Source organism: Mytilus edulis, chromosome 10, assembly GCF_963676685.1.
Source record: "Mytilus edulis chromosome 10, xbMytEdul2.2, whole genome shotgun sequence".
NCBI classification, from domain to species: Eukaryota; Metazoa; Mollusca; class Bivalvia; order Mytilida; family Mytilidae; genus Mytilus; species Mytilus edulis.
In genome coordinates, this window is record NC_092353.1 from 8,455,766 (window position 1) to 8,474,970 (window position 19,205).

General features: G+C 32.8%; 2 protein-coding genes across 2 annotated transcripts in view; one reads left to right on the forward strand and one right to left on the reverse strand.

The window, feature by feature from the left end:
- LOC139493302 (adhesion G protein-coupled receptor L3-like) overlaps window positions 1–7,293 on the reverse strand; it is a 46,264-nt gene extending 38,971 nt beyond the window's left edge. The window contains exon 1 of the mRNA XM_071281576.1: window positions 7,158–7,293. Coding sequence (XP_071137677.1) covers window positions 7,158–7,187 — 30 coding nt within the window. The 5' untranslated portion in view covers window positions 7,188–7,293. The remainder of the gene's footprint in view (window positions 1–7,157) is intronic.
- A 2,281-nt stretch (window positions 7,294–9,574) lies between these two features.
- LOC139493303 (adrenocorticotropic hormone receptor-like) lies at window positions 9,575–18,671 on the forward strand. The gene is made up of 5 exons (XM_071281577.1): window positions 9,575–10,220; window positions 14,392–14,613; window positions 15,863–16,002; window positions 16,973–17,175; window positions 17,746–18,671. The coding sequence occupies exons 1-5, from the start codon at window positions 9,908–9,910 to the stop codon at window positions 17,993–17,995; spliced, it is 1,128 nt and encodes a 375-aa protein (XP_071137678.1). The 5' UTR covers window positions 9,575–9,907; the 3' UTR covers window positions 17,996–18,671.
- The last annotated feature ends 534 nt before the right edge of the window (window positions 18,672–19,205 follow it).

A 19,205-nucleotide genomic window follows, 5' to 3' on the forward strand; every position in this document is an offset into this window, starting at 1 on the left:
TCTCTCTTATCGACGAGGTATCCTACCAATTGTTCATTTAATATTTTCATGTCCGCATACAAAGTTTGAATAGGAATTGTTCGTTTATCATACTTTCTCTCCGATTTAGAGTTTTCGCCTTAAAGGCAATTTGTAAAATATATTCATGCATTCGATATATCTATCTGTTCATCTTTTGCTCTTTGATAGTACTTACAAACAAAAATAACGATTATGAAGATAACTTACATCTATAGTTTAAGTTTGTTCAAGATGAAGGACACTTAAAAAGATTAAAATAATCATATTTGGTTCAGGGACGTATATGTATCAAGTTCTTGGAAGTAGTATATTAGTTTGTAAAACCCTAACATTTATCTTTGCGACGGAAAAGTGACCTTACGTTTAAATTTTGTGTTTGTCAAAATGTTGTGATGTGATGAAAATAAAAAAAATAATAAAGAAAACCTGTTTGCAAAATTAATTCCAGTTTGATAAATAAAAAAAAAAAAATGTAAAATGAAAAATAGATAAGACTATTTAACAAAATTGACCAATCCAAGTTTTAAAATGCTCATACAAATGTTCACATTCTTTTTTTTTTTTTAACAAAAAACATATAACAAACACTGTTCATATCATTCCGGCACAGTCACTTACCTAAATATTTTGAAAATACGAAAGGCGAAACCAACATTACATTTATATGATGTATAAAACATACTCTTGAGACAGATGGAATATCATATTCGTAAAAGAAATCGGTGTTTATTACTTTAAGTTTTACTTATGATGAATAGCACGACGGGCGCAATTAATGGCACAGAAACTTTTTATTGTCCAAGAGCACCTGGGTTCCCCATCGGTTTTGAGGGCTTGTGTTCTTGATACACTATGTATGTAGGATTGATATCAATGATGGCAACCCGACTACTCTAATGTGATATCAATGATGGCAACCCGGCTACTCTAATGTGATATCAATGATGGCAACCCGACTACTCTAATGTGATATCAATGATGGTAACCCGACTACTCTAATGTGATATCAATGATGGTAACCTGACTACTCTAATGTGATATCAATGATGGCAACCCTACTACTCTAATGTGATATCAATGATGGCAACCCGACTACTCTAATGTGATATCAATGATGGCAACCCGACTACTCTTATGTGATATCAATGATGGTATCCCAACTACTATAATGTGATATCAATGATGGTAACCCGGCTACTCTAATGTGATATCAATGATGGCAACCCGACTACTCTAATGTATTATCAATGATGGCAACCCGGCTACTCTAATGTGATATCAATGATGGTAACCCGACTACTCTTATGTGATATCAATGATGGCAACCGACTACTCTAATGTGGCATCAATGATGGTAACCCGACTACTCTTATGTGATATCAATGATGGTAACCCGACTACTATAATGTGATATCAATAATGGTAACCCGGCTACTCTAATGTGATATCAATGATGGTAACCCGGCTACTCTAATGTGATATCAATGATGGCAACCCGACTACTCTAATGTGATATCAATGATGGTAACCCGACTACTCTAATGTGATATCAATGATGGCAACCCGACTACTCTAATGTGATATCAATGATTGCAACCCGACTACTCTAATGTGATATCAATGATGGCAACCCGACTACTCTAATGTGATTTCAATGATGGTAACCCGACTACTCTAATGTGGTATCAATGATGGTAACCCAACTACTCTAATGTGATATCAATGTTTGCAACCCGGCTACTCTAATGTGATATCAATGATGGTAACCCGGCTACTCTAATGTGTTATCAATGATGGCAACCCGGCTACTCTAATGTGATATCAATGATGGTAACCCGACTACTCTAATGTGATATCAATGATGGCAACCCGACTACTCTAATGTGATATCAATGATGGTAACCCGACTACTCTAATGTGATAACAATGATGGTAACCCGACTACTCTTATGTGATATCAATGATGGTAACCCGGCTACTCTAATGTGATATCAATGATGACAACCCGACTACTCTAATTTGATATCAATGATGGCAACCCGGCTACTCTAATGTGATATCAAGGATGGTAACCCGACTACTCTTATGTGATATCAATAATGGCAACCGACTACTCTAATGTGGTATCAATGATGGCAACCCTACTACTCTAATGTGATATCAATGATGGAAACCCGACTACTCTAATGTAATATCAATGATGGCAACCCGACTACTCTAATGTGGTATCAATGATGGTAACCCGACTACTCTAATGTGATATCAATGATGGTAACCCGACTACTCTTATGTGATATCAATGATGGTAACCCGACTACTATAATGTGATATCAATGATGGTAACCCGGCTACTCTAATGTGATATCAATGATGGTAACCCGGCTACTCTAATATGATATCAATGATGGCAACCCGACTACTCTAATGTGATATCAATGATGGTAACCCGGCTACTCTAATGTGATATCAATGATGGCAACCCGGCTACTCTAATGTGATATCAATGATGGTAACCCGACTACTCTTATGTGATATCAATGATGGTAACCCGACTACTATAATGTGATATCAATGATGGTAACCCGGCTACTCTAATGTGATATCAATGATGGTAACCCGGCTACTCTAATGTGATATCATTGATGGCAACCCGACTACTCTAATGTGATATCAATGATGGTAACCCGACTACTCTAATGTGATATCAATGATGGTAACTCGACAACTCTAATGTGATATCAATAATGGCAACCCTACTACTCTAATGTGATATCAATGATGGAAACCCGACTACTCTAATGTGATATCAATGATGGCAACCCGACTACTCTAATGTGGTATCAATGATTGTAACCTGACTACTCTAATGTGATATCAATGATGGTAACCCGACTACTCTAATGTGATATCAATGATGGTAACCCGGCTACTCTAATGTGATATCAATGATTGCAACCCGACTACTCTAATGTGATATCAATGATGGCAACCCGGCTACTCTAATGTGATATCAATGATGGTAACCCGACTACTTTTATGTGATATCAATGATGGCAACCGACTACTCTAATGTGGTATCAATGATGGTAACCCGACTACTCTAATGTGATATCAATGATGGTTACCCGACTACTATAATGTGATATCAATGATGGTAACCCGGCTACTCTAATGTGATATCAATGATGGTAACCCGGCTACTCTAATGCAAATGTTAAAGATAATTAAAAACCAATTGTTCAGAGAACCATTGATGGTCTTTCCACCAGTAAGGATCTTTTTTATATGAATTTTTTATATGAAAATATTAAAATTCGGTTTTAAATGTCAATTTTAGCGTCAAATGACAGCTTATTGGAAGCTGATTCCAAAAATATATGGTTTCTATACAAAAAGATATACATAAGGGAGATAATTTTTTACTTCCGGTTTAAAAGATGTTATATCCGGTATGTTTTGATAGTTTACTTGACACTGATTCCAAAAATAGATGGTTCTATATACTTTTACATTAAATTAGTACAAAAAATGGCTACTTCCGGTTTACAAAAGGTCACTTCCGGTTGGCTTTTTCAAGGTCACATAGCTTGCAACCTTTTGCCAAAAGTCCCATGGCTTTATCATGTATATATAAGAGGAAAAAGCAAAGGTCAAAATCTAGAACGTTAAATTTACCTATGACCTTGAGCTCAATTTCAAGGTCATCAACCAAGGACCTCAAATCAAAAGACTCTAGGCCTCTACTTTATATTGTTAATGAGTTATATTACCATACAACTAATATTAGATATAAAAGGGGGCAAAACTCGCATTAAATGTTACGTACCCTTTTAAGTAAAATTTACATGTTACGACATGTCGCAACTAACAATTGTGTGAAAATGTTTTGTCGATATCTTGTATGATTTCTGAAAATAAGAGATAACAAGCCAAAATCAAAAATTTGAACATGACCTTGACCTTTGACCTTGACCTCATTTTCATACTTTTTGAGCAAGGGCCTCAAATCAAAAGACCCTAGGCCTCTATCACTTATGGTTTTCCAGTTTCAAATTTATTTCACTTATTTCAATACAAAAGGGGAAATTACTCTCATATGGGGTCTTCGTAAAGCTTCGGTCAAAATAAAACGTAACATCCTGAGGATATAACGAGCAATTTGGAAAAATAAATTTGTCGCTTTCTTTTACGGTTACGGAGGAGATCTGATAACAAGAAAAACAGTGTTTGGGGAGATAACTCTTACAAAGAAAAGTGTTCGGTTAAACAGGGTGAGTTTCAAAAGCGTATAGACTGTATGATCTCATATACAAAAAAACTAAGCGACATCTTTTGAAACATTTTTACACCGCAAGAAAAAAATTAGGCGGAAGAAAAAAAAAATAATCAGAACAAAATCAATAGGTCTTTCCACACGAAAGGTGGAAAGACCTAATTAAAGATTAATATCGGTAGTGAACAATCAACATCCCCAACCAAGTGACTTAATAAACTGTTAAACATATATTATTCATATGTAGAGAACCTGTATAAAATGAAATAAACATAACTTTTAACGAACCAACATTATATATACAGTGAAACCTGGCATAATCGAATCCTGCATTAACCGAAAACCTTTAAAAGCCAAACGTGTTTTTACGCACTGTCATATCAAATAATGTGCCTTGTGAACCTGATGAAACCGAACATCGGTCAAAACCGATCAAAATCTTAGGTCCAAAAGAGGTTCGGTTTAAACAGGTTTCACTGTATAACTGAAGATATCACAACTGACAAGGGACACGGATTATGATAGACATGCTGTTTTGTTATAAATCATGCCGTTAGTTTTAAAATTTTCATAACGGGACCTTTTAAGGCCTTTCACGCGATATGGGTTTTTCTCATTGTTGAAGGCAGTACGGTTGCCGATAATTGCTCACATCCACTTTGAAATTTGGTGGATCGATCGTTGTCTCGTTTGCAATCATACCATATCTCTTTATTTGTATGTATTTGGCGATGTAAAATTCCTCCCTGTTCATATACATTGTATATATATAGCCCTGAGCAATAACTTTTTTTTCACCGAATAATAGATATTATCTTTAAGTAGATCGAATATGATTTATTAAATAAAGTTGACAAGCTTTGTAATATTTATAAGATGTACAAAAAAATGCCTTTTTGCATCAATCAAAACCAGGAAATAATCAGAAAGACGATTAAAAGTTAAAACCCGAGTCAATATTCCACTTAAGTTTAGAGTGTGACTCGTATATCGGGAAGTAGAAGAAGTTCATTCTGTAGTTTGTTTTTGAGATATAAGTAATCTAATTTTTATTGTAAAAATACTTCATTTTCCATTTCCTCTGATTAAACAAATCTCGAAAATTGACCTGTACCTTGTTATGGTAGAAATGAGATATCAGCTTAACTGATTTTTATATGAAAATTATCCTGCCTAAACAATACATTTATATCCCAACAAATATATTACATGTAACATTTGATTATTGTTTTATATATCTTTACCAAATAATGAATAATTGACTTTTGACCAGAGCCTTATAATCGAAGGTGTCCTAGGATCTGTCATAAGAAATATATTAGCATAAGATTAAGGATGGACGGAGGACTGTCCTAGGGAAATTAAAAAGAGTGAGAAAACTTTAATGATGCAGAACAATAAATCTTTACTGTTCAGTATGAAATTTCCAATGTTAATACCAATAGTAAAATGGGTTTTAGATATCATAAGATATATCTTTTTAATTTGGACCATCTTATCACATAAAAACTGATGCCTTAAACTTATGCCAATTCCTAGGAGAAATTCTAGATAAGTACATGTATATTTCATATGTTTCCGAAAAGCCACGAAGAACAACGACATGTTTGTTCCATAAGACCAGCCTTTGTTGGACTTCTACATTTAAAACAAAAATGGCAAATTAATATGTTCAGAAGTTAAGTGTGGCGTCCGTTTTACTGAACTAGTAGAAACTATTTTCAAGGAGCCAGCTAAAGCCCACCTCCGGTTGCAGATATTTTTAGCTGCATTGAAGACCCATTTGCCCAATTGAATGAAAACGGAGAATGTGTCAAAGAGATAAAACCAAAAATCTTTGTAACAACATTTGTAACTTATTCTTTCAAAAACAACTTTTTAATGTACAACAACATTAGGGTTAAAATATACAAGAAACAGTTGAAGAAAAACGCAAGGTCCGTTTAAATAGAAAAAAAAGTTAAGTTAAAGAAATTGCTAACTTCTAATCTTTCTTCCTTATAAGAAGTGCATGTATGAAGTCAGCCTCTTAATAATAATGGAAAAATTCGGCAAGAAGAGGGGAACAGTTTGTTCCCATTAGAATAACGACAATCTGTTGAAAAACACGTCCTCCAAATGTAACAAATATATTGTCAATCAAGAAATCAAGCATCTTGATTATGTCAGTTTCAGATATTTTTGTTTTTGTTTGAATCAAAGTGATTCTTTACAAAGTTAGATTTATCCCTCCCTCAGACAAGATACTTGTATTTACGTTGACCATTCTATTTTATGAAACAAAACAATACTTACTCTCTCAATTTGTCTTTTAGTTTGGAATGGGGAATAGATTGTATGTTCTCTATATAATAAAATTGAGAAAGGAAATGTGGAATGTTTCAAAGCGACAACAACCCGACCATAGAGCAGACAACATGTATTTATTGGAGCTCTATGATTTTATTTTCCAGACTGATAAAATATGATTATTATATTAATATGACCGTTTAAGAGCAAATCGTAGTGTGAATAAATCAGATCCCGTCTACAGTACAAACATAGTATGCAAATGAACGTTTTAAATTGCTGACATATCTATTCAAACAGTCAATCATATTATAAACAATGCAGACTAACTTGTAATAGTGTATATCGGTCTAAGATACCAAGTACAATAGAACTTTACTGTTCAAGGTTAAGAAAAAGAGATTTTTTGGGGGGTTAAAAATTCGTGAGGATAAACGCACACCTTACCAAAATAGTGTAGTACTTACAGATGTAGTTGTTACATGTATGTTTTACTTCGAATACATCTAGAACTTATAATGCCAGGCAATATATTTAGAATGTGCAAATTGGCAAATAATAATAATAACTGTACCTCTGTTCTTTTCTGTACGGATAATACCATTTATATCCTCAAACTTCCGGGTGTTAGTCTCTGAATCTGACTTATTTACTGGGAAATCAATATTAAACACATTCTTTGTTTAAAAATGATAACCCTTAGTATATGTTATCTCTTATCCTATTAGTAGAATTAGGTCTGCTAACATGTCAAACCAAATATCTTCTTAACTAAAAATAGCCATAAAAATAATGATAAAAAATCAAGGACAGGAGAGAAAATGTTTTTAATGCTTTTAAAAAAAAAATGATATTATGGGTTAACTTTAATCCGTATGTCAGAATATGTTTTAAATTAAGACACTGCAATTAGATATGCAAATTCCGGATGTAATTCAGTGGTTGTTAAACCCTAACGAATGGCATACACATTAGGAAGATAAATTAGGATATTAAGATATGATCACTATTAAGATTGGATTGACTTAGAATACATTGAAATGAAAAGTGTACAGCAATAAGAAAGGGATACACACGTGGTATATTCACTGATTCCGGTTAACTAGGATTCAGTAGTCTTACGAATGCAAACACTTACTGCCATAACAAAAACTGCAGATTTGACATGCAGTTATTGGTTTTAAGATTTAGCCAAACAAATCTTTTAGTACTAGGTTCATTTGACTTAGGTTAAGCAAACTATCGTTCAGTGTCCTTGAAATCCATCACATGTAAGCTTTGGACCACTTTGACAAAAACACTAAAACACCAAAACACCATACTTTGCAACAACATGGGTTTAGAACAAAACGATTATGCGAGTCACAACTGGTAATAACTATTATACATGAAATAGCCAAGAACATGGATGACGTCGACCAGACATCCATCTTCCTGTTAGACTTCGCCAAGGCCTTTGATAAGGTACCATATGCCAGACTACTCCATAAAATGCATTACTACGGGGTTAGATGTTTTCAGCTTGAATGGATAAAACTGTTCCTGTCAAACAGAACTCAGTCTGAGATTCTCAAAAACCATACGTCTGACCCTCTTGACGTGGTATCTGGAGTACCCTAGGGCACTGTGTGATTGGTCCCGTACTTTTTCTGGTCAATGTCAACGACCTCATAGAAGCAACAATATCAAGCGCCCGACTGTTTGCTGATTACTGTCAACTCTTCCGCCGCATCATGAAAACAGAAGATGCATTCTTGCTGCACAAAGATCTAATCTCGCTAGAAGAATGGGAAAGGGAGTGGCAAATATGTTTCCACCCGAAAAAATGTAAAGTCATCTGTGTCTCAGGACGACGCCAGCAAAACCAGACGTTCTACACACTCCATGGACACACATTAGAGACAAAAAAAAACATATCTGGACCAACTTCAATGGGAATAACTGCAGCACAGACAACGGAATTAAAGCTTTGTGATGTGTTACAAGTCCCAACACCAGTTGATTACCAGTTGCTTACCATTGATCCAGCCAAATACTACGCATCAGGGGACAATAGGACCAGGGGAAACCACAAATATAGACAAACAAAAAGTGTACTACCACTCTTTATTCCCAAGAACAACTAAAGAATGGAATTTACTCCCCGAATCTGGGATGAACTCCGGATCACTAGAGGACTTCAGGGCCAGACTGAATACCTTATCTGGACCCAGCCACATCAGAAATAGACAGCAGGACATCCATTGTACATATATGTAATTAAGTTTAATATTTAATCCTAAAAACCATCGAGTTTTCACTGGACTTTTACTTTTGACCAGAGAAGTGACCTCTTGTCTGTTTGAGATGCACCCGAGTCAACTTTATATATGTTTCTGCTTGAGTCATTTACGTTTCCTTGTTTGTGACATCATTTAATGCGGATAAGAACGGTGTTTTACTTTTTTCTATGTTCTGTTCTACATGTCTGTACCTGTGTTTAATTACTAGTATTAGTCTTTTTTTCTATCTATATATGACATGTGGTTATATATTTTGCCTTGATATATTTCTCTTTTTTTCTTAAATTATATTAGTTTACTCACCCTATTTTTGTTTTGTCTAATTCATATATCTATGAATTACATTTATTTACTGAAACAAGAGTTATTCAGACTTAAAAATTATTTCATTGTTAAGATTTAGTTAACAGTTAGAAACGCTTGACTAGGACAATGTCGTTCGAACACCACTATATAATCCCTCTTAATTGTTCAACGTCTGAATAAGACTTATCTAAGTCAATGTCTTATTCAGACATAAAGATCATTTCATTTTCATGATTCAGTATACAGTTATAAACGCTTTTATAGGATAGTGTCGTTCGAATAGCACTATATAATCCTTATCAATTGTTTAACAGTAGAGAGCAAGCAATATAACAACAAGATGTAATCGATATCGTCAGGTCTCATCAATGACTTTATAGAGAAATAAGTCCGCAAATCTGTAAAAGACTCATGTTCGTTTTATCGTACCGTCGTACTGACATTATAACATCGTAGTACAAAAGTCGTTATTCATAAACCGGAAATTTGTTTATTTTTTCATTCCTATATCCGTTTTATGCTATAATTGTAAAACAATATAAAATTTCATTATTAAGGTCATTTTTGCCTTGTGTCGGATATTTCCATGATTGAATTTTATTGGATTTCATGTGTTTTTATTCACTTTTCGAATCGTTTAAAAATGGATTGATAACTTAAAGTTAGTTACTCACCAAACGACATTTCAACACAAAATAAGATGGTTGAAAGAATTTCAAAAGAAAAGAAATGAAACATGAATTTGACAAGTATAGGAAATAATAGCTGGTCATCTTCCGACAACATTTCCACGGATTATCACGTTACATTATCACAAGGAGACATAGTATTTTTTATATATTATTACGGGATATTTGGTTTGTTAACTTGCATTAACATTCCAGGAAATTTGATAGTGGTACTAACAGTGTTAAAACATCACCAGCTTAGGCAGCCATGTAATTACTATATTGCAAGTTTAGCTGTGTCCGATTTTCTCATTGGAATAGTATACCCCATTTACAATATATCTCACCTAGAGAAAGTCAGAGAAATTAGTGAAAAATTAGGTAAGTAATGATTCAAATTACGGTCCTTAGATATGAACTAACATCGAAAACAATTACTTGCTCAAATTTATTTGGAAACCTGATTATACAGCTAAGATATTTTATGCCTGAAATGTTCTTGAATTTCTTTGAAGACTTTATAAACAAAAAGATTTGATCGTCATCTAAAACTTTCGAATAATCTGGTACATTACAAAATATCGTAAGTCATTTGTTGGTACTATAACACGTCCGTGGTCATGCAAAGTATCATTTGACCAGTTTCAGTGTTTTGGAATATGCGGATGTGTTTTAGAAAATATATTTCATGGAAATTTCGGCATTGAGCATTCTTCATGAAGGTAAATAAAGATGGCACTTCGGAGGCATGAAATTTATAAATACATTGTAAAGATATGTTTTTTTTCGTTTTTTTTTTATGCCACCACAAGTAAACGGTGGGTTATATAAATGCCACCATGTTCGTTCTCCATCCGTCCTATATTTAGCAGTTGACTTTTATGTTATGGGTGTTGATATTTAGCATATTGTTGTTCTTTTAGAGTATACATATGGCTTACATATAGGAAATCATAAAGTTTGATTCCGACTGATCGGCAATTCGCAGATTTAGATTTTTGTGGAAATTGTAAATGTGTTGTAGTGCCAAGAGATTTGGAGCTAGTATTTCTTTAATTTCATGTATATATATACATAATGGTGTCTCACATATCGATTTGAGACAGTGATGCCAGTGTATGTCCATGGGATCCATCCCCTTTTTAAATAAATAAAGACAAAGTTTAATCTAACAATTAGGCTGTTGGTGGGGTTATTCAGGACTGAGGTCGTATCGATACTTCTAGTTCTCAATTTCTGTATTTTGCATATTGAGACATACTATTGTTCAAATAAAGTCGAAGTTCGTGTACATTGTGCATCTGTAAACAAGTAGACTTAAATAGGTTAAATGGAAATTAAATGTCCGGAAAACACTTATATACTATGTTTTATTAATATTTCCCTCAATCAACATATTTTTATTAATAATACGCGTGTGCAAAATCTAAAATATGCACACAAATAGTTCAAACACATATCAACAATATAATAAGTTAACAAACCTTAGTATTGTAATGTTTAAAAACGCAAAACGTTGCTTCAGTTACAAAAGTTGAACAAGAATACGGAGTTTATCATGTTTATGTTTGGGTATACGTGTCTTATTTTCTCTTTTCTTTGAAGTGTTTTTGATATGGCCTGAGGTTTATTTGTTCGTCTTTTGTTCACAATCTTGTCTTTCTTTGGTGTTGATGCCTATGGAATTGTGACTCTTCATGTCTCCTTTTTATACGTCCTGGAGGCATTGTATCAAGTGCAGTAACAATCACATTCTGTCCTGCTGCGTCCTGGTTATCTTCTCGACGAACAAAGATATTTGCATTGCACAGAAATATTCACTGGTAGGTTTAATTAATCACTAAGGATAATCACTAATTCCTTTCAGATTATGTGATGTATTAACCAAATATTTACCTTTCACTCCAATATTAGATGATAATACCGAAAAGGGTGTTAAAAAGAAATAACACTTCCTGCCGTACATCTGTCACTTTTAAAGCTATAAAATGGGCAGATAGTACATGTGAATAAAAGGAAATATGTTTGCGCTTTCAATACATTTTGAAGTGATTTATGGACTGGTCTCGAGTTTAACTGTTAATTTTAATCATGTCCATTACATAACCAGTATCCCCGTTGTAAAAATACAGAATGTTGAATTCAACTTGAGATATCAGCTCTGAAAAACCTTATTAAATTCAGTCAAAGCTATTAAAACAACATGCATTGTTCATTTTCCGGTAAAATTGGACTTTTGAGTCAATTTAAAAAAGAAAACGTCCAATATTTTCTGAAATATTTGTCAAATGTAATCCATAAAATCTGTATAATCGCTAAAAGCTGATATCATGAATGATTCATTACATTCAATCATTTCGTTTGCAATTGAGATAGACTTCTTGTTTAGTTTTGATAGTCTTGTCTTGTATTCTAGTTGTACTTTCTTGTAGATTGAAGATCCTGTTTGGGGTTATCTTTTTATTGACTTTAAGAGTTTCTCATATAACGAAAACTAAACAAACAACATATATAAAAAACCAAATGTCAGACTAGATGTAAAGGTGGCATTTCATTTTCGAACACAAATTTTCATACACATGAAAGATTTCAAAATTGAAAGTTAGCCTATGAAAGTGCATCGTCAGAATTGTCTTACACGTTGAGGTTAGTGGAATGAGGAATCCCTGAAGCCTTGAATAGCGACATTTATTGTTTTACATGAGTAATCTAATGGTTTTACTCTGTGTTTTTCAATGCGCAGATGTTATCTGACCGACATCTAGCAAATAATTTTGCTCAAACCTAAGGTGAGACGTTTCGCTTTTAATGAGTGCAGTCATTTGATCTGATGAATTGAAACACAATATTTTTCTTTTACACTATTTATCAAGAAATGAGATCATCACGTTATAAATTTCATGCTTTTCTAGTTATGCATGTATCAGGCACAGTCCAATATAAGAAAAGAAACAGTTAAAAGACAATATGACTAAAGGACCTAAAATAGAATATTAGTTCTTAACAAACAGTAATATTTAAGACGTAGCTTCGTGTCCCTTTGACCTTCAGCTAAATATGTAGTATTATCATTCATAATACTTTTCTGATTCTAACCCATCACGTAGTTTGATAGATAATAATTTCCATGATTATATCTCTTTAGTTATCAAAATAAACGATCGTACATCAATCTTGAATATCCGTTGTCTTCAAACAATATTAGACAAGCTCAAAGACAGTATCAACATCCAGGCGTCTGTTCATCTCCCATGCAATAAAATCATCTTTACAAGTCTATATAATCACTTTGATAACAACTATTGGTATAACAGTTGTTAACAATTGATTCAATTGTTTACGAAGCAATCCTAGTAAAGCCATTAGTAAATTTTAATAGTGCTTAAGATTATCAGGAAAATATTTACAAGTGTTCTTAGTAGTTATGGCAACGAATTTATTGTGAAATGTATTATTTGTTTCTCCAGTGCCATAAAACAATTTAAAAGTCTTTTACAAGCATTTTTGTTATTATCATCATAACAGGATACAAATTTGAAAAATACCTGAATTTATTTCCCTTAATTACAAAATATGAAAATATTGTATTTGCGTTCCGTGATATGATGTACTAAATATAACTAATCCCTCCACTGAGTTAACATGATAGACTGATTTTAACTTTTGAAAATAATGGTACCCACATTTATGGCGATATTGCATGATCTAAGCTCGTTTTGAATTTCCTCTGTTTCCAATAAGGTAATGTAAAAATTCATTTTGGATAGCAGAATCTTTGTTTCCTATATTCTATCATATAAAAGATTCATATATATGATCTTATGAAATTTGAAATGACAACATGACAACCAGCATAATTTATGTTTATATCATTGACAATCATAACAGAAATAAAATATGTTTATATGAAAACAATTGACTGCCTTATTGTTTATCTAACATTATATGAATGTACTAATATAATACGTGCATGTGTTGACCGTCCACATTATGAAAGCCCATTTAAACAGCCTCTTTTCCTTAACAAAAAAGTTCTATCGTAACAAGATGTATGATGACAAAAAAACCGAACTCTGAGAAAAAGTCTGAACGGAACAGACATTTTCTGATTGAAAAAATGGTGGGTTAAATCTGGTTTTGTAGCTACCAAAACCTCTCACCTGTATTACAGCCGCATAAAAAGTTGTTGTTTTGCCTATCCCGAATGATTAATTGATTTTCTTAACGACAACGTAGACTATCATTCTATTAGTTAAAGATGGCTTCAGAACTCAACTGTTGTAACTTCACTGCGAATAACTCATGTTTTAGTACCCTCTTTTGTTTCAACTTTACCATGTTTCATTATTTTCTGATCACTACAATACGATACACACAGGATTTTATGACAGTTGTTTTCGAATCGTTCCATTGGTTCATATGGTCGAGCGTTTGGTTTTGCCAGGTATTTTGAATTTGCTCCTTTTGAATGTTTTTCAGAGTTTGGTATGTTTGTTGATATTATTACACATACATTTTTAGGTTATTCAGGTTATATTTTTGTGCATTGCAGGCAACTGGTCAGTATGTCGAGTGATAGTATGCGAGGTGTTAGCCCTTGAGATTGGTTCATCCTATCATCTGGTAGCAATAACCGTTACCAGGTATATAGCTATTGTGTATCCATTACGTTACCATATATGGGTTACAACAAAGACTACAGCAATAGCTATATCATTAATATGGATCTTATCACAAGGATCATCTCTTATAATGTACACAATGTATGAGCCAGGTAAATATGAGATTCCTTTTTCACTCTTTCAATCAGTTGATATCGCTTTTTTTTCAATTTTTATGATGGACTGCTCTTTGTTAAATTTACCCTTAATAATTTTTAATTTACCCTCGATAATTTTTGTTATACTTATTTTTAGCGAATAAAACAAAATAACAATGTTTTGTCAACGGTGAGGATATAACTGAGTTTATAATAAAATAAGCACTGTTTGTCAACGGTGAGGATATTATTGAGTTTATAACATGAGTACTGTTTGTAAACATGGAATTTGATGCGAATGTCATACAAGTGAGAGGTTTAACTAGCTTTAAAACCAGGTATAATCAACCATTTTTTACCTAATAAAATGTCTGTCTTAAGTAAGAAATATGACAGTTAATCATTCGTTTGATGTGTTTCAACAGTTGATTTTGCCATTTGATTAGGGACCTTCCGTTTTGAATTTTCTGGTACAAATCAATTTTATATTTTTTGTGTAGACGTCCTGTGCTAATTTCTAAATAAACGAAATCAAGTAATGCATATTCTTTGATACTAGCGATCGGTTTGTTATTAATAAAACTAAAGATGTACACACGTGTTAAATTCAACCATACCAGGAAAGATTAATACTTAAAGACAAAGGTGAACACAGAAAACCATGAACTAGTTAGTACATCCGTTAAAAGGCAACACATTGTATGCATTCTTCAGAAACCTTAGTCTTACAAATATCCTAATTATTTATTTTGGCGATTTTAGTATCTTACATTGTTTTTTATAGAACTGGTATTTCAGGTTTTCAGTTTTTTTAAAGTCTTTTCATTATCTTAAGGATGTACTTAGGTGAGGTTAGGTGAAAATTAATAAATTAAGAAGTTAAAATTGATACTATAAGCTGGTAGAGCATCAATTAAGGATAAAAATAAACTAAAGATATTGATAGGTCATGGACCTCCTTTTCGAGATATTTGAGATTTAAAATATGGCGGGAAAAGGCTGATTCGGACTTTTACCTTATATTTGCATTGGTATTATTAGGTCTCAAAACAAAAGAAAGAAAATTAAGAATCTTCTAAAATTTTGGTAAATGACCTTGCATGAGCTATTAAGTCTTATATGAAAAAATAAATGGGTGTTATGGGGCAAAATATTTTACATTGTATTGTATGGAAAAACACCAAGGAGTCCGAATATTTGACACAAATACCAAAACCTCACCAAAGTACATCCTTAAGTATTTTTTCTTCCTTATTCATTAAAGATCGGCCAGTGAAGTTATGCCGTTACGAGATGATATTCCCTGTAACACACGTGATAATACTGTTGGTCATACAGCTATTCATACCATTAGCTGTGATGCTAGCTTTGTATGTCAAGATCGCTAGAATTGCACGACAACAGGTAAATACTAATTCCCTGTAACCCTAGTAATCATACTTTTGGTTATACAGCTATTTATACCATTAACTGTGATGCTAGCTTTGTATGTCAAGATCGTTAGAATTGTACGACAACCGGTAAATACTAATTCCCTATAACCCCACGTGATCATACTGTTGGTTATACAGCTATTTATACTATTAGCTGTGATGCTAGCTTTGTATGTCAAGATCGCTAGAATTGCACGTTGCACGACAACAGGTAAGTACTAAGTAATCAACACATCTTTATTTGTGAAATAAGGTATTTTCAACACATCTTTTTTTGTGTATTTATGCATTTTCAGCACATCTTCCCTGCTATAATACAGTATTTAAACGTAGATAATGAAATTGTTGCCAAATTTGGTCCTTTGACTGACTAACTGACTGATAAATAAAGAGATGCTTATAAAGATATTTAATGTTTACCTAAGACAGATGCTTGGTAACCAAGCGGAGGAGATATAAAATAAGCTTTATCCTATATTTAGAAATCTTTGGTGACAATAAATCATGTGATGTGACTGTATTGCAAGATCTGTTGTAATCCTTTTTAAATCTCGCTGTTAAATTAGTTAATTCTGTATTACAGGACAAACGTACACAGTGTACATTCTTTGGACTCCCTTTTGTAGTTACATTATAGTTACAGTATAACATTTGATATTTAGTGCTTTTTATCAGATGTCAGTGATCAGGGATCTATAAACGATCGTTTTCATACAGGTGATGGTTAAAATTAGAAATCAATTGTTTATAAAACATTTGCTAAATGAAAAGGTTTACTGTTTAGAAATAAAAAAATAAGGATAAATCTGCACCTTTATTTACAACGGCAATGTGTGGTTTCAATTTAAATAAAAATCTTCATAAACAACTTTTTCTGAAGTGATTCTTTCTTCATTATCATCATAATTATTATAATTCTTGATGTGTATTTTATTATGCAGGCTAAAGTTATAGCTATACAACAAGCATGTATCATCGGTAATGTAGGGTCGAAGAACGGAATAATAAAAAATGAGCTGAAATCAACAGTGATGGTATCACTCCTACTCGGATGCTTTACATTGTCGTGGACGCCAATGATTATATTCTTCTTCTACACAATCACTTGTAGCAACCAACCTTGTACCACGAACAGATATGTCAGGTAAATATATATAAAAATGGGATTAGGCATGATTGCCAATGAGACAACTATCCACCAAAGTAAATCAAAATGGGATTCGGCATAATTGAAAATGAGACAAATATCTACCAGAGTTAAAGTGAAGTGGAAGTATGCTATTACAAGTATAGATCAGGATACAGCTTTTGTTTATCATTTATTTTATCAAGAACTGTACTATTTTTAAAATGACTTTTTGAGTCAAATACGGCGATTTCGAATACTAGTACTAGTAATCTATGACGTTATAGTGACATCACATTTGACTTTCTTAGACTGAAGTGTCATGCTGTGATCATCTTTATATCTACATGTATCGTAACAACCAACATCCATTTAAAATAATTGAATAACTGTACTACTTTTGGATTTTCATTCGGAAACATAGCTAATATATCATTTTCTCCACCGGTAAATCCAGTCGATTAAGACTTGATCAGACCAAAATTACCGTTTAAGACTTAAATCGTGCTACATGTGTATTGTGTGATTACTTACTTCAAAGTACATTAACATTTGTATGTAGATTATTTGACATGTTTTTCTTTATAGGGCAACTGTTCGAATTCTGTTGTATCTCAACTCCTCCGTTAACGTGTTTATCTATGCTGGGAGGCTCACAGAATTCCGTAAGCGTATAAAGGCTGACATGAGTAGATGTTTTAACAAGTGCTTCCCTATCTGGAGAGTTAAACCCCTGAAGAAAACAAACACCGAAATGAATCATGTCTCGTCTTCGTTATCTAGAATAACATTAAATGGCCCAATTGACGCCACTCTTGAAACTGAACATGTGTCATGAATTTTATATTTTCATATTTGCAACATGCGTTGTGATTAAACACGGCACATTGGTTGTGTTATCTAGTGTCAAACAATGGTACAAAATATTCATATTTAGATTCTAGCAACATATTACAAAATTTAGTATAATCCTAAAGTTGGGAGGTAACATCTTGCTCAAAACCGGCATCATCCATTGACATTTGTTTTTACCAAATAAACTTTGTAGTTGACGCAGTGAAATGTTTAATGTCACCGTCATTACTAAATGTTATTGATACATCTTCTGTCGGACTATTATTCCTGAGGATATCGCCTGGCCTGTAGCCATTACCTCGGTACATGTACCTACATAAAAAAAAAAACGGTTATTCTGTTAACAAAATTTGCCCTTAAAACATTTAATTTTTTTTTTCTAACAATGGACTATATCTCCCTCATACAAAGCGATGATTATTTGACGTCTATAGTTTACTAGTTATGTCTTTTTGTTCATAATCTCGTCATTGTGTTTAAAAAAATTAGGATTTCCGGATATTTTGATCTCTTGTATTTATGAAAAGACACAGATTATCAATTTGTGCATCTGGTAATGTCATTGTTTTTGATAATGTACTATTATGCTTCTTTTCTATAATAAACATTGTTTTTGTAGATATCAACTAAGGGTTTACTCAATAAAGTTATTAGTATTATATTATTATATCTTACTTTTACCACTCAACATACAAATTTATTCATTTTTACTTGAATCAGGTGATAAAACTTGATCTTCATATGGACTTAAACAAAACACCATAAACTATCAGGCATTTGGATAGTGTATGATATCTATCTATTAGCCATGCAGATCTTTCAAAATCAAATGAACCTAAATTCAACTCTTATCCTACAATAATAATGCATTTTTGAAACCTTTAATATCTCAATATTAAATCTACCTTTGAGTAGAGCAATCTATGGGTTATACATCAATTAAATAACAACCCTATACAAACAAAGATTACTTTGAGAACCAAGATGTATCGGTCATGCCTGCGCCTGTATAACCCTTCTGAGTTCTAAGTAAAATCTATATAATTATATAATTTGTTAACGTTTTCAATAAGTGCGAAAACTTATTTTAATAGTATTTCGGATAATGGGTTGTATTGTACTATAGTTATAAATACATTTTGTAAAGATACCCAAATTTAAAAAACCCGAATTGAAATGGATATATGACACAT